This window comes from Drosophila innubila (assembly GCF_004354385.1).
Source record: "Drosophila innubila isolate TH190305 chromosome 3R unlocalized genomic scaffold, UK_Dinn_1.0 2_E_3R, whole genome shotgun sequence".
Lineage (NCBI taxonomy): Eukaryota > Metazoa > Arthropoda > Insecta > Diptera > Drosophilidae > Drosophila > Drosophila innubila.
This window is the reverse complement of record NW_022995380.1, coordinates 26,685,323-26,708,602: the sequence shown is the minus strand read 5'-3', so window position 1 is coordinate 26,708,602 and position 23,280 is coordinate 26,685,323. Positions and strand designations below refer to the sequence as shown.

At 37.3% G+C, this 23,280-nt stretch overlaps 1 protein-coding gene across 1 annotated transcript in view; it reads right to left on the bottom strand.

The window, feature by feature from the left end:
• LOC117789495 (guanylate cyclase soluble subunit beta-1) overlaps nt 1–22,931 on the bottom strand; it is a 39,488-nt gene extending 16,557 nt beyond the window's left edge. Inside the window, exons 1-14 of the mRNA XM_034628525.1 lie at nt 22,863–22,931; nt 21,603–21,676; nt 8,550–8,650; nt 8,325–8,443; nt 7,608–7,757; nt 7,239–7,545; nt 5,448–5,705; nt 5,269–5,380; nt 4,936–5,101; nt 4,570–4,652; nt 4,006–4,176; nt 3,706–3,777; nt 3,433–3,598; nt 3,028–3,165 (exon numbers count right to left, since the gene is read on the bottom strand). Of these exons, the coding sequence (XP_034484416.1) occupies nt 3,028–3,165; nt 3,433–3,598; nt 3,706–3,777; nt 4,006–4,176; nt 4,570–4,652; nt 4,936–5,101; nt 5,269–5,380; nt 5,448–5,705; nt 7,239–7,545; nt 7,608–7,757; nt 8,325–8,443; nt 8,550–8,650; nt 21,603–21,676; nt 22,863–22,865 (1,920 nt within the window). The 5' untranslated portion in view covers nt 22,866–22,931. The remainder of the gene's footprint in view (nt 1–3,027; nt 3,166–3,432; nt 3,599–3,705; nt 3,778–4,005; nt 4,177–4,569; nt 4,653–4,935; nt 5,102–5,268; nt 5,381–5,447; nt 5,706–7,238; nt 7,546–7,607; nt 7,758–8,324; nt 8,444–8,549; nt 8,651–21,602; nt 21,677–22,862) is intronic.
• Nucleotides 22,932–23,280: the final 349 nt, after the last annotated feature.

Genomic DNA, 23,280 nt, shown 5'->3' with positions numbered 1-23,280 from the left:
ATAAGTTGGCAGAGATTCTTTGTTGATTTTTAGTTATTTTTTTTCAATTATTTACAATGTAAATTTGATATACTTTTTTTCTCAAAATAAGGCTTTCAAGTAGATTCTGCACTATTTTCGTTAAAACTTGACCAAATTGTTGCAGTTAAATTTTCTAGAAAATATGTAAGAAAAGTTTGTGGCAATATTTATTGATTATAGCGCTGAATCCGACCAAGAGATGACAGAGAGAAGGTGGAGTAAAAACTTGTAGCTTGGAAAATAGCTGTGCATAATTGGCTAGATAAAGAAGAAACGGAATACGGATGCTGCTATTTTTGTGCAGTTTTTGTTATCAGCAGCTAATGAAGCGTGAAATGGCAATGGAATATGGACCGATGTCTGTAGCGTTTGTTAATTGCATTTCGAACCATCTGTCAAGTTGCGGCTGCCTGAAGCTTGTTGCCTGTCGAACGGCAAAACGAGATCTGTCGTTGTCTATATATATGTATATATATTTTGTTGTACTTTTTGCTACTCATTCGTGCACAACAGAAGGTTGCACATGCATCAAAGTTTACGTGCAACGTAGTTTCTGCACTCTGATGACAACGCGTGCAACCGAAAAGGGGCAGGAACAGGACGAAGGATCAGGATCAAAAGCAGTACGTGTTTCCGGCTACATTACCAAAAGCAATCAGTCAAATATGAAATACAGGCAACCGCAGTAGTTGACTATGCGTTCGTTGGTGGCATGCAACGAGAGAGAGAGAGAGAGAGAGAGTGAGGTAGATGAATGGCTTAAGACACAGTTATCCCTCAAGTGTAAGGCACAAAGAAAAAAAAAAACAATTTTGACAATCAAGCCAAGCGACATGAGCTGAGCATTCTCTTTTTCCATGTCTCTCTCTCTCTCTCTCTCTCTCTCTGTGTGTCATATCTCAGTTGGTTTCTCGTTCTGTTCTGTTTGTATATGTAGTTCTGGCTTGTTGCACATACACTCACACACAGATGCAATATGACTAACATACCACAAGCATTGTCCACATGAAGTACAACGCTGCTGCAGCCAGCGTCGACGCCTACGCTGACGTCGCAGCTGGCAGTTGGCTGCTGTAATTGTGAAGGATGTCATCAAGTGGGCAACCCCCCGTTATGTCTGTGTGTGACTCAAGCACATGTATGTTACATACATAAACATACATATATGCACATATATATGTCGTTTATTTTAAGCTCAGGCACTCAAAGCCAAAGTGTTTAAGCCCAAAGAGGAGAGAGAGAGAGAAAAAAACATGCCTGCCTAGGAAGAAGGCATCAAGCCGCAGCTCGACGGCTCAGCTGACGGTTGATGGTCAAGTGGCCAGGAAGCCAAGGTCCGCATAAAGAGCGAGAAGGGGGGAAATGAAGAAAGGCAGGCAGAGATGTGAAAGGACAGCACGTCACGCAACTTGATGCCAGTCCTTTGATATCGTGTCAACAATTTCAAATTAATTTTAGCAATTTTCACAAATTCGCTCAAGTTTTTGTAGCAGCTTTGAAGTTACGAACTGTTTTAGCATTGAGCACATCAACTTTTTGTTGTGCACAGTTGTTTAATATTTTTTACGTGTTGCCAGTTGTCTGTGAGCAGCCAATCCTTGATTCAATGTTGTCTATGCCCCATTGATATTTACGCATCATTGATCCGTTGTTGCCACTGCTCGCTGCTTAAATGCACTCAGCAACAAATTGCGCGAACTTGTTCAAGTTGCAGCTTCACACGAATGCGCACGGGAACGGGAACGGGACAACTTTCAAATGCTTTCATTGCGCACAATTAGAAGGCTGGCAAGAGGGGGGATCAGGGGACCAGGCAGGCGACTGCCATTAGCAAAGCTTGTGAGCCACCCACTCCACCCCTCACCCCTTCACAACTTGTACATTAGTTGTGCATACAATTTGCAGCATTCATTTAATACTGTCATACAAGCCGGGCCAAGTGTGCAACAGACAGAATAGCCGACAACTTGCCATAACGGCAAAGTTTGCAAAATGTTTGAAAAACATTATCTTTAATTAAAATTAAATTATGTTCACTTTCATTTATAACAAAAATTAAAATAAAATTCAATAAAACTAACTAAATTAATAGCAAATTTTATAATAAAACTTAATTAGGAGAAAAAATATGGTAAAGCAAAAATGTTGGTAATCAAGAGAACAAAAACTATTTGTTAGAATTCTTTAATTAACTTTAATTTCTTTGATTAAGTGTATGTTTATTTTCATTTATAACTAAATTTAAAAAACAATTCACCAAAGTTTTCTAAATTAATTGAAAATGTTATAACAAAACTTAATTAAGAGAAAAAAAATGCTAAGGCAAAAGAGAACAAAAACAATTTATTAGAATGTTTTAGTTAACTTTAATTTCTTTAATTAAAATTAATGTATGTTCACTTTCATTCATAACAAAAATTAAAATACAATTCACTAAAATTAACTAAATTAATTAAAAATGTTATAACAAAACTTAATTAAGAGAAAAAATATGGTAAGGAAAATATTTTGGTAATCCAATTTATTAGAATTCTTTAATTAACTTAAAATTCTTTAATTAAAATTAATATATGTTCACTTTCATTAAAAACAATATTTAATATTTAAATTAATATATGTTCACTTTCATTAAAAACAATATTTAAAATACAATTCACTAAAAGTAACTTTATTTTTGCTGAAAATGTTATAACAAAATTTAATTAAGAGAAAAAAATGGTAAGGCAAAAATTTTGGTAATCCAGAGACCAAAAACAAAATATTAGAAAAAATTTAGCGATTCCTGCATAGGAAGTTTATTTATTTTCCACTAGAAACATTTGGACCCTTACAAAAAAATTCAAAATCGTCAAAACCCTAATGCTACATTACTTTAAAAAAAAAAAATATTCAGCTGGAGTGTGAAAACACAAAAACAGTTTTTTTTTTCTTTAGTCTAGTAATGTTATTCTGACATTTGATGTTTTTATTTTTCTATCAACAATATTAAAAGTAAACTATACTCACCACTGGATCTGAGCCCATTTTAACGTTCTTGGCCATGTCCATCATATCCAGAGCAACACGCGCCATACACTTGGCATGATCCTCACAATGGTCTGGCAAACCGGACACGGCCATATACTTATCGCCAACAGTTTCCACCTGTCGAAAATATGGAAAGTAAAGCTTTTGTTTGTCTACATGGCAAGTGTGTAAACGGGCAATTTGACAGTTGACCCAAATAGGCAAATTGCTCGGCCCGTTTTAACACATGCTATTTTTGCGGCCAAGCCAAAATTTTAATAAAGTTTTGGCTTGATGGCTTCAGTTTGACAGGCATTTAGAGTAGTTGTCGCTTCGAAAGCAATTCGCTTTTATTCAATGGATATTCATAATATAAATATGTAGTTAAGAGTCATTTGCACTCACTTTGTAAACGTTCAGGTTGCGTTTGGAGTCCGTGAGGGCATCGAAGACCGTGTAGAGCTCGTTAAGCATTTTAACAATTTTCATGGCGCCCTCGGGATCCGTGTTGGCCGCACAGTATTGCCCAAAGCCGACAATGCCGGAGAACATAAGCGTTACGGAGTCGTAGCTGTCAAAATATGTACAATAAATAATTGTATAAATTGCAAATTGTTTGTATTTATGGCCATTGGGATCGGAGCTAGAGCTATGGCTCTGACTGCGGCTTTGGCTTACCGTTTGGGTGGCACTGGACGCTGATGTCGTAACTCATTTGCCACAGACTTGGGTAGCACCGAGTAAAGCAACCTGGTTATAGAACAGATGCAGAGATGGTGAGCAGAGAGTGGTAACAGTAACAGCAGCAGAATGAATGACAAACAAATGGAAAGAAAATGTACGAGTAATTTTAATTTCGCGCCTGAAAGCATGCAACGATTTTTGTTGCTCTTCGTTTCACTTTCAGAACGAATGCCATACAGATTCAAGCCTTAATGTGTTTCTATTTTTGTATTTGCTTTGCATCATTTTTCTTACCTGTCTGTTTTCTGCTTCTCACTTTCAAGATCTCGAAACGTTTGCTGCAGCTTATCCGTCAGCATTTCCAGATTCTTGGTCAACTTGTATTCCGCCTCGAATTTTTCAGATAGCAGAACCAAATCTCTGGCCGCATCGTGAAGTGGCACATCCGAAATGTAGAGGCCCTTCCTAGTGAGTGGTGCGAGTGGGGAATCAAAACAAAAAGTAAGAGAAATGGCAAGCATTTCATTTTACTTAAGTCTATTTAAATTTGCTTGGCTTCTGAGCCAGCAAAATAGCAAAATAAAATAAAATATTTACACTTCTAACGTGAGAGGTGGCATGTCTGTGCTTTTGGCCAGGTGTGGCAAAAACATTTTTACTGTCACCAATAAATTTAGCTGGGTATTTGCAATTTCTTTCAATTTATATGCAGAAATAATAAACAGCACCCCATAAACAGTCAGCAGTTACTCCATAAATCCACATTCAAATAAACGACAGTAAATTTGAAAACCTAGGCAACTATTTGATACAGTTTAAGTGCCTTAAATTTGAGTAAAAGCATGGATTTGCACTTACTTGGTTAAGTCATCCAAATTCATTACACTGGGATAGCATTGGAAGAGAATTCGATCGGTTTCCGGTATGTACATCATTTGTCCCTGAAATAAAAAAGATGTAGAGAGATAATGCTAAGCGAAGCATTTACAATTCACAATTATAATAAAGTTGGCTTTTATGTTGCCTTTTTTGTGGCAAACGGCATTAAATTTTATGCACAATTTCAATTCCAATTCCAATGGCGTCGGCTGTGCGTAATCGGCCATTTTGTTTATTCATTTCATTATGTTGGTGAGTCTGGTTATGTGAGCCTTAGCCACATATTGAAATCAGTGCGGCTGAAGCAGGACAGCCAGACAATTGCTGGCCAAGAGAAAAACTTACCTTCAGTCTCAGAAAACGTTGCTCAAGTCGACTGCTCATGGCGCCCTGTCTCGTCTGGAGGACATAGATGGTGTTTATGTGCGACAGAATGTTCTCAAATGTGAGCTGCAGGTGTGGTCTTATGGCCTCCACCACCTCTATCAGCGAACAGTTCTCCTCGGCCACTCTGAAGGGAGGCAAATAAGATGGTTAGCTGGTTAGCTGTTTGGCTGGCTGAATGCCCATTCGAAGGACAGCCATAATGGCTAATCGCAAAACAACAACAACTATGGCCATTACAGCAGCAGAAAGAGGAAGAAAAAGTTGTTGTTGGGGAAATTGGAAGCAACTTACCTGGGTATTACGCGGGATACAGCCTTGCCAGCCTGTACGACTTTCATTTGTCTATCGAACATTAAATGGAAGGGAAACACCTTGCAGAATGTGGCTGGCGAAATGAGAGGCGCTGTAAGGTGGGTTAACGGGTTTACCGATTAGCCTGGCAATTAGCCAAATTAATGTCGCTTTGTTACCTTCGCATAGAAACTCCATATCATCGTTGGCCGCCGCTTGCTCGTCCCTCTTCACATCCAGCTGCGATTTGGCAGCCACATTGATTTCACGTATCAGAAACTGCACATGGTCATAGCGCTCGATGTCATCGCTTTTGTTTTTCAGCAGTCGCAGACACTTTTGCTCCTTGTCGCCATCGCAGTCAAAGCTGTCCTGTACAAGCGGCCCAATGGGCGTGGGCATGGGCGTGGCCTTCGATGTGTCCGGCAATTGCTCGGCTGAAGACCAAGAAACGGATAAAAAGAAACAGATTACAATTGAAGATTAACAGCAACAGGAAAACAGAAATAACAGTTGGCCACAAAAGCTTACAGGCTCAGCATGTATCAACAATCCCTAAAGTCTGATTGTGATTGGTATACCAGTTAATAAATTGGTATATTTTTATGCTGGAACTGCAAGCGATTTTATCAACGATTCCTTTCCTGTTAGCTTTGCTCAGATTTCATATCTATATTCCTTTGACACTTTAGCTTAAGCTAACTGGAAAATTTTTAACGTGTAGAAAATCCTTACACTGATAGAAAACAATGTTCTAAAATTTCTAAAATTCTCTGTCAAAAACCGAATACCGAATCGTTTGTACCGGTACGGTTGTGGTAAAGTTGCTAGGTAAAGAGTTGTCCAACTTCCAACTGCCATAACTTGATCAAAATTGAATAGATTTTCAAACGGAATGTCATTTTAATCATGATTTGGCCTCTAAATTCATTCTGTATTCAATTTTTCTTTATTTAGAAAATTTAGTTTTTTTCGACCAAGATTCGATTTCGATGCTAAGGGTACCCCCTTTGATATTTTGAAAATTGAAAATTTTAAATCTCAAGTTTTCACTTTTAATCAACTCCTTATATCGTAATTAGTATAAAACAACACTTTAAACTTGATTCTGAGACTTTTCATTTTTTTGTAAAAAATCATGTGAAGTTGAACAAAAATTTTGACTTGTAAAGTGGCTGAATCCGCAGTCTGACCAACTTCAAACTGTCATAACTTGATCAAATCTGAACCGATTTTCAAGCGGAATGTCATTTTGGTCTTGATTTGGACTCTTATTTCATTCTGCATTCAAATCTTATTAAATTCTTAAAAAAAATATTTTTTTTTAGATTCTACTTGATATGGATATCGATGCTAAGGGTCCCCCCTTTGAAATTTCGAAAAATCAAAATTTTAAACCTCAAGTTTTCACTTTTAATCAACTCCTTATATCATAATTAGTATAAAACAACACTTTAAACTTGATTCTGAGACCTTTCATATTTTAGTAAAAAATCATGTGAAATTGAACAAAAATTTTGACTTGTAAAGTGGCAAAATCCGCAGTCTGAACAACTTCAAACTGTCGTAACTCGATTAAAACTGAACCGATTTTCAAGCGGAATGTCATTTCAAACATGGTTTGGCATCTGAATTTACTCTGCATTAAAATTTTATGAAATTCGTTCAAAAAATTTTACTCTCTTGGATCTAGATATTTACTTTGATGTCATAATTATTATAATACGTCACCTTATCATTTTAAAATGTTTCAAAATTGATTTGTTGCACCGTTACGTACCGGTACTGGCAATCTTAGTTTTAGTAATTTGGTCTTAAAATGATCTTAATTTAAATATTTAAGATGAATGTTCTTGATTTTAGAAGTTGGTCTTTTTTTTCAGTGTATGCTCATGTGCTTAAAGCGAAGTGTGTAAGAGTAATGAGCCTAAATCAATCTGTTTGCCTCAATTGATGCTTACCCAGCTCACTGGCAATCTGCTGACCATCGTTGTTGTTGTTATTGTTGACATTGTTGTTGCCAATGCCATTGTTGTTGCTCGCATTGTGATTATTGTTCTGCTCAGCATTTACCGAGGCAGTTGCAGTTGTGGATGTGGACGCCGAAGGTAAAACTGATGCAGGACATGCATCCAAACCCACAGCTGTCGTTTCTTCGTCCAGCTCCTGTTGTTCTCGTGCCAGAGCCCGTTGCTTTTCAGCCTCATCGATGGGCTCACCTTTACGCTTCACAATGTCGATTTCCACCTCGACTCCATGCAATTTCGATGCAACGGCCTGCAAATGATAAGGAGAGAACGATGCAGGGGCTATCGAAGAATAAGGGACAGCGTGTTTACCTTGACTATGCCGATAACAATGTGCTCCAGTCCAGGCCGTTCTGAGTAGTAATGCAGCAACAATTCTCCATCTTTCTCTGTGCAACGAAACGAGGGTGCCCGCATGCCAGGATACAGGGTGCCCAGATGGTCGTGTAACGCATCCAGATTCTGTATTTGTGCATTTGCGGTTCGAATTCGAGTTCGAGAGCAAGTTGTTGTGGTTTTCATTTGTATTCAATAAAAATGCAGCAGAAATTCAATTTCATTTTTCATTATGACTAAGGAATGAGACAGGAATGGATGACGATGTCGAAGCTGATAGTGATGGTGATGGTGACGGTGATGGTGATGTAGTCGTTGATGGTGCGGTGAAAAGTGTGGAAAATTGCAAATAAATCGAATGTGAGTGCAACAAAGGATGGGGTACAGCAACCGCATTTAAGTGGGCGGCAATGGGCGTGTGTGTGCATTCAAGCAAAATAATGCTTATCAATGTGAATGCGAAAGAATGAGAGAGAAAGAGCGAGCGAAAGAACGAGACGGAGAGCAGCGATTCGATGTCAAAATGAAAAATGACTCAGTGCAAAATTGGCAAACGGCAAATGCTCGGAAATGCGATGCTCGGAGTTGCTCGGAGCTAGTGTGAGATGCATGTGAAATGTGAAATGAGCGTAAAATGCGAAATGTGCTTTAATTAAAAAACAAAAAAAAATAAAAGATTGAATCTTGGTTTACCTGCAGAAAGTCACGGGGCGTTGCACCCAACACCTGAAGTATTTTATCATAGCCCGAATCCTGACAGAACTCAAAGAATGTCTTACCAAACAGCTCCAGTATATCATCGGCAGGTATGTCTGTGTGCGTAGAGTATACAAACATGTGGAATGTCAATAAACAGCATTTTTATGAGCCACACACACAACTATAACATACAGTAACAACAATTGTCCAGCTACTTACTGAGTATCTCAACAGCTGCTCCAATTAGATTATATGTTATTTCGTCATCGTAAATTTGTCGCACCAGAAATTGTCCTTCCATGCTGACCATGGCCTTTTTTCTGTTTGTGTTTCATTGTCGTTGTTGTTGTTGATGTTGAGGGGACAAAAAAAAAGCGACCATCAAAATGTGGCAGGAGTGTTGGTAAATGCAGCATCAACGTCAACGTGAAGCCGAAATATGAGGAGCGTGAGAGCAGCAGGAGAGGAAGAGTGGAAAATACATACATTAATTTTAATTAAATTGTTTTTTTACTTCAATTTATGAGTGTGTATTCGTGTGTGTACGAGCATAAATGTACATTTGTATATTTATGTGTATATTTGGCTGGAAGCAGCTATAAAGCCGAATGTTGCGCATATGGTGTTGATTTTATATCCCTCAAAGGATCTCAGATCTCCCCATATATGTCTATAAATTTATCATACTACAAACAAGTTGCTCAACACATTTCTTTGTGATTTAAACACAGTTCTGTTTAACTTGATGAATGGTTTTAAAGTAGCTTCGTAGAAAACCTAAGTAGCATTTGCATTGCATAAGAAAAACAACAATACCAAATGGATGAACACTGTGCAAATCAAATTTATTATTTAATAGAACTTGTGCCAAGCTGTTGCCAAAACAAATTGAATACAACATGCCAAACAGCGAAAAAAAAAACAAACAGCAAACGTGGCAAAACTGAGCCGAATTGAAGAGAAAAGAAAGTAACAAACGGGACAGAACAGAAATCAGATAGAAAAAGTAATAGAAAAGTAGATGTTATACGTGCAAAAGTTTTTCCATTTTCCCATTTTCCCCAGCGTACGAAGCTACCTGGCCACCCACGTCCCATCTCATATCTTTGCACCACAAAACAGCTGCGGCTCTTATTACACTGATAAAAAAATGTTTTAAAATCAAGATTTTTGTCTCAAAACTAAGAAATTCGGTCTTAAAAATGCGTCGAGAACATCAAATTCTTAAATTAAGAAAACACATCTTGGATTTAAGAACATTTTAAGCAAGACCAAATTCTTATTTTAAGAATAAATGTTCTAAAAATTAAAATAAAAAAATAAAAAAATTAAATACTTTTTTTTAATTAATAATTTAATATTTTTTTTTTAAATTTTAGTATTTATGTAGATTTTATTCCGTCTTGTCTTGGGTTATTTTATAAATGTAATTTAAATTGGTTACGAGTGGGATTCGAACCGGCGCACGAACCTAAGCCAAACCGCTTTCAAAAAAATATAATTACATAAATTTTATGGTTTTTTAATATTACGCAACTATTTGAGACTTCGGATTAAAATAAGTCATGTTTAAATCTTAATATAAATTTAAATTATCATCAAAATTTGATTTCTTTAAAAAAACAAAATTTAATTAGTTCAAAATGTAGAGCAAAATGTATAACAATACAAATACAATACAAATATTTTTTTGTATGAAATTGAACCAAGGCTCGAACCAAAACCTGGGGTTCAGGGGGTATATAAACCAATTCGCGAACCAAGCCGATGTCTTGCTCTATGGTTCGAGCCGCCGAACCGAGCCTTTAACAAAATTTTGGAGGCTTGCAGCCTTCGATCTAAGTATTAGTAATATGGTCTTAAAATATTCTTATTAAAAGAACAAAATATTTAAGTTGAGTGTACTTGATTTTAGAAGTTGGTCTTTTTTTCAGTGTACAGGTGGTCAGAAGGCGGCAACAACACTTGATTATTGCTCATTTCGAATGTGCGTCGAGCTGTGAGCTGTGAGCTATGAGTTGTGAGTTGTGCAGCGACTGCAGTAAAAGCAGCTGTCAAATTGCAAATTGCAAATGATATCAACAGCTGACGCTGCCAAATGCGATTAGATCCAATGCGAGCTTACACTTTTCGCTCGATTTGCCCTTGTCTAGCAATTGCGCTGATTTAATAAAATTCTTAACTTATTCTGCCCTAGACAAGAGATCAAATATTCACGCAAGTGATAAGTTGATTTTTAATTTCCTACACAAAAGCAGCTGCATCTTTGCAAAACTCCAAGTGAACCTCCGTAGTTTCAACGTCCGAAAATGGAAATTGATTTTCAGCTGCAATTTATTATTCAATGAAATTTTGCGTGTGGTTGTGTGAGTGTTGCAGGAAATTCAGAATTAAAATAGAATTTATGCAGGCGACGCTGTGCATCGTTATGGCTTTTCAGCAAAGTGGATTTATGTTTCATGGTTTTCTCATATTTGCTTTAAATTTCACAAAACTTAAACCTGATTTTGCCATAAATTAAACTACAAGTTCTTGCTTTAATTTCGCATTGGGTTCATTCTAATGTTATTTTACAGCTTAAAGACAACTTGTAATGTAAACAAATTTTAACATTAATAAAATTAAAGGCACACATTTCGGGGCAACCAAAAAGACTCTACACACCTGTCTACGATGCGTATGATTGATTTTTATTGATTTAAATGTGTGTGTTCTGGGTTTGATCGACAACTTAATTGAAAAAGTTAATGTGTGCACGTAACAACATGAGATACAAATGGGCCATCTGAATTGGATTTTTTCGGCTGAAGTTTATCATCTAATCAAAAATGTTGTGATAAATATAAAAAGTTTTTGTTATGCTCGGTCAAAAAGTAAACATTAATTTTCGACATTCTCCACAGCATTTAAGCAAATTTATGCTGTACAAATTAATTATACAGCAGGCAATTTATCACCTTGTTATTTGCAGCTCCGCATGACATTAAGTATACGCCATGTAAGCGGAGCGTAACAAATGCAAGGCGACATTTAGTAGCTCTTTCTCTTTCTCGTTTTCACTCTCTTTTCAGTTGTCTTTTAGCTGCTTTCAAATTCAATTTCCGCTCGCAGCTCAAATATATTTTCTCTCTTCGCTGCTTTCCTGCTCATTTAAATATTGTGTGTACGCGGGCTTAGAGGATGGCCAACTAAGTGGCCTAATCTGGCAAATGGCGTTGGCCATTGCCTGGCTAATAATATGAAAACATTTCACGACCAAATGTCCTCCTCCAATGGCCCAGCAATAATGTAGTATTTGATTTCATTTGTTTTGTTTTCTTTTTCACCTGTTATCTAGTTGCACGTGCATTGTATAACAAATTTGTGGGCATATCAACGACGGCAATTAGATATTTACAGTCTGAACAGTCGGCGGTAGCTTTGGCTTGATTTTGTTATTGACGCTCTTGCGTGTAAATATTATAGTTTAATGTGCCATAAGGCAAACTTCCACAAATATACAAACACACTTACTTTCACGCACACGTATAGTATGTGTGAATACTGAAAATGAGCAGCTTGGGGATTTTATTCGCCTCAGACACGCAGCTGGCTCCGGCTCTTGCTCTGAGTCTGACGTTCTGTCATGTGGGGGGCTCTCAATTTAATGGCGGACCACTAAATCTCTTTATTATGAACTACTTGTTGGCTTTCGGCCGCTCAAACTTTAAGTTGGCTTACAAAGTTTTTCACAAGAGGACCGCAATTGATATAAAATCAATTAGCTAATTTGATTCGCTCTTTGTGGCTATTCCTGAACTCCTGTTTTCTTAGTGAATCCCTAATAACTTTGGATGTCATTATGTGACAGCTTTAAATTGTGTCAATCGGTTCAATTTGGCTGGGTTTGAAACATCTATCTGTCGACCTCTGCTGCCAGCTTTGGCTTATGAACTTTAATACCATGCCCATGATGACAGTTGCCACAACGTTGCTTCGCTTTGTAGACGGCTCAAATCTTAAGACTTGAATGTACACACATACCATCTCAATACACATACATGCAGAGTGAAAGTAGCACATTTCAATGGTTGGGCACTTAGCAGAAGAGAGCGCCGACTCGGCTGTGTTCAGCTAAATATAAAACGAATACAATTTGTCTTTAGGCTACGCTCTGTAGGGTAACTACATTTTTAAAATCATAATGTAACACAGCGCATAAATATTTGCAGTTTGATCAACTAACACACTTATATACTTGTTAGTAGAAAATACTGCGTTAATCTTGTCGACTTTTAGATTTAATCTCGTCGTTCTTTTGAATTCTCTCTTAGGTGCTTGGTAGGTCGCCTACGCTCGATTGCAGCTTTCTTGGCTGGAATTTTCAAGTGGCAACTGCCACTGCTGCGACCCCCAAAGAACAAGTGCAAAGCTGCAGCGAAGAAACGGAAACGAAATAAGGTTAAAAGCCACTTAAGACTTGTGCAAGTTAATGTGGCACATAACTCAAGTGAGTCACATATTTTATTGTGAGCACAAAGAAGCAGAGGAAACATGAAAACATTGCACACACACACACACGCACACTCTAACTGAATCTGCGTGAGTGTCTGTGTGTGACTAAAGTTGGGCCATGGCCAGGGCCAGGTCATATAGTACATTAGCATTGGTAATAAGAAACGCATTCTCTGCTGCTCTAATTTCTACCCATGCTGCCAATTGAAGGCAAGAGAGGGCAAAGGAAGGCAATCAAATACAATCGTAATGACACAATCGATAATACTTACTACAATCGAGATAAGATGGCAAAACGATTTTTAAGCGTAAGCTGGCACAAATAAATTGGACATAAGCATTGCCGACACTAAAATGGGCCACAATTTAATATTGAAATTATATGCAGACTGACTAGGATTATGGATGGGTAACGTAGTGGTAATATTAACATTTATATGCTTTGTTTTTTTTGAAAAAAATATTGCTAAGGTTGCTCGTTTTATTTTTGATAAGATCTTATTATAAGATTTTATTACATTTGATGAAATGAGTTCGCTAAATCGACTACGTATAAACCGAGACTGTTTATGAATTCTGTGATTAGCGTTAAGTCGATGCAGAGCATCAACTGGCAGACGTGATGTACGTCTTTAATGATGAATGAAGACAATCACAGTCTGCCTGGCTCATCATCATCATCATTGTCACCATCATTGTCATCATCATGACGATTGTCAATGCCGCTGTCATTGTCATTGCGATTAGCTGAGCCAAGTCAATTTAGCTGCGGCTTAGTTATTTAACTGTCGCCAAGTTACCACGGGCCACGGGGCGTATGATTAACCTTTAACGCAGCCTCAAGTGTGTGCAAAAGCAGAACTTAATCTGCCTCCGCAACACGGCAGAAGCGATAAAAAATCAAGCAGCAAAGCTGTTAGTTCACTTGTTGTTGCTGTGATTCTTGTTGGTCAACCAAATTAATGAATCCTACTTTTTTTTCGAGCGTTGCAAGCAGCTCATTAATAACTGTCCACATGCGTGGCAAGCGCAACTTTGTCACGGGAACCTGTCTGAAAAGGCCCCGAGCAACCAAATCGCAATTCACTCTGCCATTTGTTATGTCACCAGCAATTTTGCGGCTGCTCATCGATTGAGTTTCTTCTGTACTGTCCTGTCCTGTCGTGTTTTGTCTTGTCTGGTCTTGTCGCCTGTTTTCCCTGGGCTTTACTCTTTGGTTTTTTTCTGTTTCTCTAGTTTGTTTTTTCTGCCTGGCAAAATTTATCTATGCGCGCTCTGTGACATCCCGAAATTAGGACATCATTAGCAACTGTCGATGAGCGGTGATAAATGCGGTACACGGCCTTTTCCTGCGGTTTTCAGTTAATGTCCAAAGGCTGTCTATGCGGTTGGTTTCCTTCCAATGTTTAATTTAATTTTTAATTTAATTAAATTAATTTTATTATTAATCTTAGCTTAATTTTTATACTCTTGTTCGACTACTTTATTATACATAAAAAAAAGTGCTAATTCTTAAATTTTTTTTGAGTCTTGTAAACTATATTAATGACTAAATATGCCGTAAACCATAATTTCAATGCAAAATTGAATTTTTCTTCGTGTTAGCTATACCACGTAACTACTTGAAGATATTGATTTTGGCATGCGGAACATTTCTTAAGGCTTACAAGTAATATTCATGTATGTGCGTTTTCTTGTCTATGAGCAGTTACAACTTAAACACTCAAACTTGTTTCCTTAACTATCAAGAAATCTATTTAATTGGATACAGACTAAAGGATACGACAACCAAAGCTCTGTTACGCCTGTTACACTTGTTACTCGTAAGTTTAGTTCCACACTGTCGCCTTCAGCTAACAGAACTAAGCAATAACAAGCATGCTAGACTAGAAGAGTACTCTGTAACTACAATATATGTGAAGAAGTCAAGTGTAACTTTAAATTTGATGACAAGTAAAGCCAGGTATCGCAAATAACAGTTATTTTATTCATTAAATTAAATTTAAACTTTTTAGTTCGAACAAAACAAAAAGAAATATTAATAAAAACTAAAAACAACTTTACAAATTAAAATTTAATATTAATATCTTTTGGAACAAGTGGTGTATTGTATAATTAAAATTTAAAAATATATATTTTATTTGAATAATAATATTTAAGATTTAGTTAAAATAGAAATTTAATGACAAACATGACAAAAATGATATATGAATAAAAATTTAAATCAACTTTACAAATTAAAATTTAGAAAAAATATCTTTTGAAACAAGTGGGGTATTGTGTAATAAAAATAATTTTTTTTTAAAAAAGAGTTAAGATTCAGTAAAAATTTAATAATTTTTTTAGAATTATTTTTATATAGTCAAATATTAAGAGTTAACATTTATATGCGTACAAAATGTAACTACTATTTGCGATTTCTATATAGATGTGAGTTCCATTTTACGATAGATTGACAAATATATGGATAAATGCTTGCATCAAATATAATATTGTGTAGTATAAGGTGAGAGTCCGTCTGTATTGATACCCAACATAAGAAATGTATGTTGTTTTTTTTTTTTTACAGGGTATTATTATGTTAGTAAGGTCATTTGATTTAATGATGCCCAACGGCAAATGAGCCACACACAAAGCAATGCGATATTTGAAGTGACATAAACGAGGCAGCAACAAAATGTCGCAAATTGACAGTGGCACAAGGCAAACACTTCCGGTCTGACATGCCACTGCAGTTTTCAAGTTATACAGTTGCAATGGCGCCGCAGGCTGTTGAATTTCTGTCCCCGTTGTCCTCATTGTTGTCGTTGTCGTTTTTGGTGTCCTCAGTGCGCTGTAAGGGGCGGAAGTAAACACTCGCCGATATGTTCGCCAATGTCTTGTTGGCTTTATGCAAATCAAGAGAAATTTTCTTGCCGAGATTTACAACGGCGGCCAACATCATCGATTTGCATGTCATCAGCTGGGAACGAGCAAATATGTTAGCTACAAACAGACTGGCTTAGCATTACTGCGAGTTAAATTGTCTGGGACAGATGCAGATAGAATTGCTGTCAGCAGGCATCTGCAACTCAATGCAAATGAGAATGAGAATGAGAATGCGAAAGTTTGCATTGCTGTATTTTGGCAGTTCCAAATGACATTTTCAATGCGATTTGAATTAGGTTTGCTGAACAATTTCTAATGAAATTTAAGTTACATTTTCAACGGAATAAAATAAGAAGTCGAAGCTGCGCTTCGTTCATCCGCAACACGCGCACAAAATAAATTGCATTTCAGCCGTTTGTTGCATTGCGTTACGTCGCAAAAGGAACGTGGCGCCACAGCGAAGTTCTCATGGTTGCATGTGCTGCCATTCTCAAATGCAATTAATGCGAAATTTCACTGATGCGTTTGTGCGTAAAACGTGCAACGTGAAACGCCTACACAAAGTTTCTCCATACCGAACGAAAGCCACTTTATTGCCCGTACAAAATGAAATGCACACAGTGCGTATGATTTACCAGATAGTCATTGTGTATACGCCCCAATTGCCAGCTTACCATTCGACCACCATATTTAACTTATTTAATTAATATTGGTTGCCTACCCTCAGGCGCCACAGTCAAACGGAAACTGTCTGTAAGGGAGCATTTGTTGTTTGCCTTGTATCAAGTTATTATTATGAATTAATGGGCTTTGTGTGGTCTTTAGTTTGGCACAAAAGTCGATAAATTTATAATTAGCTTTTGGCGTTAAATGGCATGGAAATAAGTTAAGAGCAGGCTACAAAAGCTTTGACTTTGTGTCCGTGCTCAACTTCAATTCATAAGAACGCAGTCAGATAATTTGGTAGTTGGGAATTTGGGGCTTAGTTACTTTTGACTTGAGCTGAGCGAAGTTTTATTCCTATAATATTCTTTGAACACTGAGCTAAGCCAAACTTGTTATTTATAACTGTCAGCAATTAATTTGCTTAATTCAAGTAATTTTAAGTCTCCGAGTATTTTTGTAACAATTATAATTATTAATTTATAATAAATATTATGTTTATATACGAATCGTGAAGTTTCTGACTATTCAAATTTTTTCATTATTGTTTACCCAACACTTTTTTGCTAATTACATTTTCCCAGTTACTTTGTTTTCTACTCAAAATTTATAGTAAGCATTTATTGTTTAGACTCTTCTTTTAGCATTAATCGAGCTTGGGATCTATATTGATAATAAAGTCAGATATCTTGGCTTTTATTTGATGTCGATTATGACACTTCATTTGAGTTGAGCGCACGAACGGACACTTGGACCAAATGTCTGTTATTGAGAAGCTATAACAGGCGATTAAAGTGAGCAGTGGATGAGGAACTGCGGCGTTTACCATTACGTATGCGCCGCGTTGACCAGTTTTGATCGCACGCACGCAACGCGTAATTCATAAAGCGATAAAACAGCTGCACATAAAACGCAAACTTAGAAACATAAAATGTGAGCTTTGTTTGAAATCAGGCAATGTTTAGGAAATGTAAGAATATGAAGCAATCAAGCGCATAATAAAAGAAGCAACCAAAGAGATTTGGAGGAGTCGCAAAAGAAGATGCAATCAAAGCTAAAAGTAATCTCGGCGATAAGTGCGAAAACGTGTCAACTGAGAAGATAATAGGGGGGGTGTTAAGGGGGGGACTGCCTGCACATGACACCCGATATGCATATTGAGATGTCGAAAACAATTGACAAACAGCCGGCGACAGTTTTGAGTAGAGATATGAAAATATGACACATTTTCGCACATGTAAATGCAAAAAAACTTGCAGACAAACTAACAACATTTCAAGTTTTTGCGAAGGATTGTTTTTTGTTGCTTTTGGGGCAACCCTACGCTTGTTTATTTATCTTAGTAAGCGACACACTCATTCACACACACACAAACATACACACTAGCACACAGATGGGGCACACCGCAGACAAATTTTGTGGATGTCTTTTAGATGAAACTCGAAGAAGTTCACAGCAAAATAAACGCCTTTGCTGGGATTGAAACTTTAGACGCATCAACGCACATTTGTTGACGCATTCCCGTACACACACACGCACACACACACACGGCCACAGCCACATATATGCTCACTCACACACTCAACTCGTTACATGCCTGAGAAATGCCATTTCCGACACTCCCACAGACAAACACTTGAAAAGCGACTCGAATTTCCATAATGTCTGCCATGAAAATGCGATCGATTTTCGTGTGGTACGAAAAAAAAAAAGGAAAACAGAAAAAAAAGTCGACATAATGCTGCGGGGCAGTTCATGGTGTGAGGTAAGATGGCTGTGTGTGTGTGTGTGTGTATGTATTTCTAAAGAGTGGCAAGAGAGCCACAAATGGCAACCGAAAATAAAACCAGTAATATGAAGCTTGGACATGGGAATGGGAATGGGAATGGGAATGGGCATAAATCCGCTGTCTAATGGCCCAAAGCGACCTCAGAAATTGTTGAACGGCTTTTGAATTAGCATGAACATCAAAATGCGTTTTTAATGGCAGTTAGTGCGATTCAAAGTATTCTCTCTCTCTCTTTTTCAGTGCAATCAAATAAAATCTGTGCCTATTTTTGCCCAGTTGAGTGACAAAAGCTTCACTGACTTCCCACTGTTCTCCTTTGGCTCGTGGCAGCTCGTTACTAGCTCAAGCTGAGCCAGACGCAATGAAGATTGATGACTCCTTCGCATTTTGTCAGCAGTTGCCCCAGCTGCTTGCCGCTTATTCAAAGTTAATAAGTCGCAAAATGTTTTTTCGAGAAAAAGCCATTGGAACGTGTTCTGCAAAATTCGCACAAATTTGCATTTAATATGCCCAAGAGTAACAGCATTTTCTATGCTCGGTACTATGCGGCGTATGCGTAATAAGTGAAGTGAAAATGCGGCCCATGCCCAGGGGGGGCGTGTAGCTAATCCTATGCTCGTTGCCTTCAATATATTTCAGATTTTCCATGCCACTAGCTATGCTTTAATGATGACAGGGGCGGGTTTTTCAAAAATTAAGGCCAGTTCAGCTTTGGCCCAAACCAAAAGCTTTATCAAATTTAAAGCAAAGTTAAACATAATATTTATAAAATATATATTTTTAGTTTTTATTTTTTTTGTAAGCTTTAAGCAGATTTCATTAGTACTATATTTACTTTCATGCCAACGTGTCGTATGCATAATCAATCGCTGGTCCGGCATATTGTGGCCAGCAGAGCATTAACCGTGAATTTTTGGCAGAAAAATACGTGAGAGATATATGTGTGTGTAAGTTGACTGACATATTGACATAAGGACAGACAGACAGTTAGACAGACAGATGAAGGCGAGGGCCTTGAGGGTTAGACGCCATGCCGACACATGCAGTTTGGCCTTATTGTGTTGGGTGTGTGTGTGTATGTGTGTGTGTGGTGTGTGTGATGTAAACATTTTATAGGCAAATCGATTTTTGTCTAAAGTGCCACAAACACGCACAGACACAGCAACAGCAGCGATAACAATAACAAGGACTTTCGCAACAATAACAATAAAGCGGCACTGCGACAGCGTACAGATAAAGAGACAGAGAGACAAAGAGAGAAAGAGAGAGAGGGGTGTACAGTGGATGGGTGTATATTTCCGGCTTGTGTATTAGTAACAACAACAATGAGAACAATCACTGACACATTGACCGTGGCCAACTGTGTCTCAAGAGTTAATGTCAAGCATTTCAGCCTCCTCGTAGATATCGAATCTGATACTTGCCGCACATCAAAGTCAAAGTCAAGCCGCAAGAAAAAGATGGCGAAATTTATACTTAAATTGGCAAAGCAGCTTTAAGCCTTAATACGCTGCTATTTGCGGCAGATTAATGAAGCTCATTTGCAGATTGATGTGCTGCAATTATGCGGCAACAACAACCACAACAGCCAAAACAACATAAAACACTTAGCACACAGATTCTGATTAAGTGAAGGCAAACACAAGCAGCAATTGCCAGAGGGGAAAGTAAACTTGACTTGGATTTAAAGCTGAGCAAAGCAACTGCTTTAAAAGCAATCAACTTGAAGCCAAATGACAACTTTCATTCTCATTTATTCGTTTTGCGGTCAGCAGTGTGTCAATCAAGGCAAATGTGATTGTCATACATATTGAATTCAGCCAAAGAAACACAGACTGACGGGCAGACAGACAGACAGACAGACAGACAGACAGACAGACAGACAGACAGATAGAGAAAGAGACAGAGACAAAGCCAGACAGAGTACAGGCACGCACGTATGCGTCTCTCCTCGTATCCTGTCAATACTCGTAGTCTTGCCAGCTTTTTAATGAACGCTTTGACAATGCCTTCGAGTGCAACTGAACGAGAGGCTAACGAGGACAATTGCCTTCGCTGTCTCCGTCTCTGTCTCCGTCTCTGTCTCCGTCTTAGTCTGGTTGTGTTTGTAAGTAAGGCTCAAGTGTGGGCAAACGTCAATGCCAATGCCTAGTTGACTCAAGTGGAAGGATAATGAGTGTTTCTCCTGCCACTGCCACGCGGCCACATTGCCAACAACACCAACAACAACAGCGGACAATGCTGACACTACTGTTGCACTGATTGCTCACTGTCAATGCCAACTGACAACTGCCAACTGGCAACGAGCTGCAATGTAATTAAAGTCATGTCATTGACAGCCAGTAGTTGCTGTTTAAAACTAGGGTCAAGTTGAAGAATCCTTGCGATAGTCGCCTATTGCGTTGCCATTGTTACAACAGTAAATGAGAAAAGTTTACTCCGCTGCCATTTCAGTGTAGGTAATTAAAAGGGTTCTCTGTCCGTTAATGCTCGACTTTCTGACAGCTGACTTGCGGTTAGGCAAGCAATCAAAAAATATAAATCATGGTCAATTAGTAAAGGCAGCTCTGACGTCATGGTAGCCTGAGTTGTCAGTGGGTGGTCAGGGGAAATGGCAGCACATGACTCAGGCACAACTATTTACAAATGGTGGCTTGGCAAATACACACGCAATATCAATAACGTAATTAAGATAAATGTGAATTGTATTTAGTCATAGAGCACACAACAACAACATCGATAGATATATATAAACACATACAAGAAGGGCACGTGCCGGTTGCCATTTTGTGTACTTATTTTTGCCCGGATATCCGTTAATTCTAGAGCTGCAATTGGTGTGGGAACAGACTCCGACGCAGACCTAGTGTAATCTTTGTTAGCATTAATGCGACGCGTGTTTTGCTTGTTTATGTGCCACTAACAACACACACACACACACACATACGCACGCACAATTAATTTATGTACTTTGAGTGGGCTGGAATGGGCGTGGCAGTGCGTGCCAATGTGAAAAATGGATAATTAGTTAATTGCAGCTTGTGGCAACTGCCGTGGCAGACAAATGTGCATAAATCTACGTATACGTATTTTAGTTATTAATTAATTGCGCCAAATTGTTAATTTGTGAAAGATTTGAATTTGAAACCAGAACAGGTAGTAAATTGCCAACAAACACCTGTGGTAATTATCTGCCTCAGGTTAATATTCTCGATTAATTAGTAAGAAGTAAATCAAGACCTTCTATTCCGTTGCGAAAATACACTTGCATATCTAATTATTGCTGTTAATCATACTAATCATACAACTTAATAATAAACTTATCTAACTACAAATAAAGTGCCACGAGTTTTACTGTTTGTTGCTATTAGTTTTATCAAAGTTAAAAGCACATTAACTTCCATGGTATTTTGGATAACTTCTAATGTCTTCTTTTCTGTGTTTTCTTTGTTACTTACTTGATTTTCTCCCATATTTCTTCGCCGAAATGTTTTAGTACCAGCAACTCCAATGCGTAGTTAACAAAGCCATACTAAAAGTAAAGCAAATAATGGAAAAACATAAACAAGAGCGATTAGTTTAAGTTAATAAGACAGAGGAATATCATTCTTATAATACGTTGTATATGTACATCTTTTATTTGCATTTTATTTATCTCTTTTTGTTAATAATGAACACAGTTGGAAGTTGCCAAGCGGCAATTACAGAAACATTTTTTATAGCCACTCAAATGAAATCATAAAAATGGCAGCAAAATTGAATGGTCGCACATTTTAATTACATTTGCAGATGAAATACGAGTACGCGTAAGTGATAATAAAATGAAGTCCAGCTAAGGATGCACAAAAAATTTGGAAAAACTCTTTCGGACTCGATTTTCGGGTGCTGCGTTCAACGTTTATTTATTGTTTGATATTGTAAATGTGAAAAAATGTGAAATCAATAACGATTGCGCATTTCATTTCATTCAAATGTACCCTATAAGCAATCAATTTGATTTGTTATGCGAAATCAAACCCAGACACACACACACACACACACACATACACAGACAGACAAACAGACAGACAGACAGTCAGACACTCAAATGCCCATAGAGCTGGCTTGCAAGATGGCGCACAATCAATCGTTTCCGCCGGAAGTAATACTAAACAAGCAAAATACTTGAAATATATTTACATACATTACGCATACGTCTAGTGGCCTCAACCTGACGTTGTTCGCTTTAGCTTTTTTAGCTCTATTATGCTTGGTTGCCTGATGAAGATGTATCTAACAGATACTTGATGTTTATTGCCATTGTTGTGCACATTGAAATATTGCAGCAACAACAAGCTAAGTTTCTCTATTTAACTAAGCGTGTAAAGTATACGCTCTGAATAATTTTAAAATCGAAAACATGTTAAAGTCTAAATCATTAAATAAACACATCTTTTACTTAGACACGTCTTTGCATTTGTTCTTTGTTGAACCTACATTATTTTCTACATATAACAAATTTAATAAAATAATAAAAAAACGCGTATATTTAAATATAAACTATAAACCAGTCTCGAAAATAGTATATACGTATTTGCTTTCCATTTAATATTACCATGAAAAGATTGTACTGGAGTTATTTAGATAATTGCTCTAGTATTTATTCTATTATTTTATTGAATGAATTTCTATTCAGTAAAGCCCTGTCACATGGGACATATTTTGCTGTGAAAACTTACCATTTTTGCTGCTTTGATGTTGTTGTTGTTGCTCAAATGAATACGTTGTTAGAATTTTAATCCACTTTTACATGCATGAACTCATATATGAATATGTCGATCAGATGCAAATCACAACTCAGCGTTTGATTTCAATATTTAATCACGTTTCATTTCAGTTTGACATTTTCATAGATTGATTAGTTTGTTTTACACCGTTGAAGTTAAGCTAGCAGCTTAACAGACAAAAATCAACAAGAAAAAACAAATGTTAAATAAACAAAACTATGACAAATATGAAAAGCGTCTGTTGAGTTCTGGGTCCCACTGATGCCATTGATGGAGAATCAAAAATGCCACAAAGCACATGAATATTTCATGAGTTTTTACATTGAAATCGGCTTAACGTTGTTTCCATCTCTACACTTTCATTCGTGTT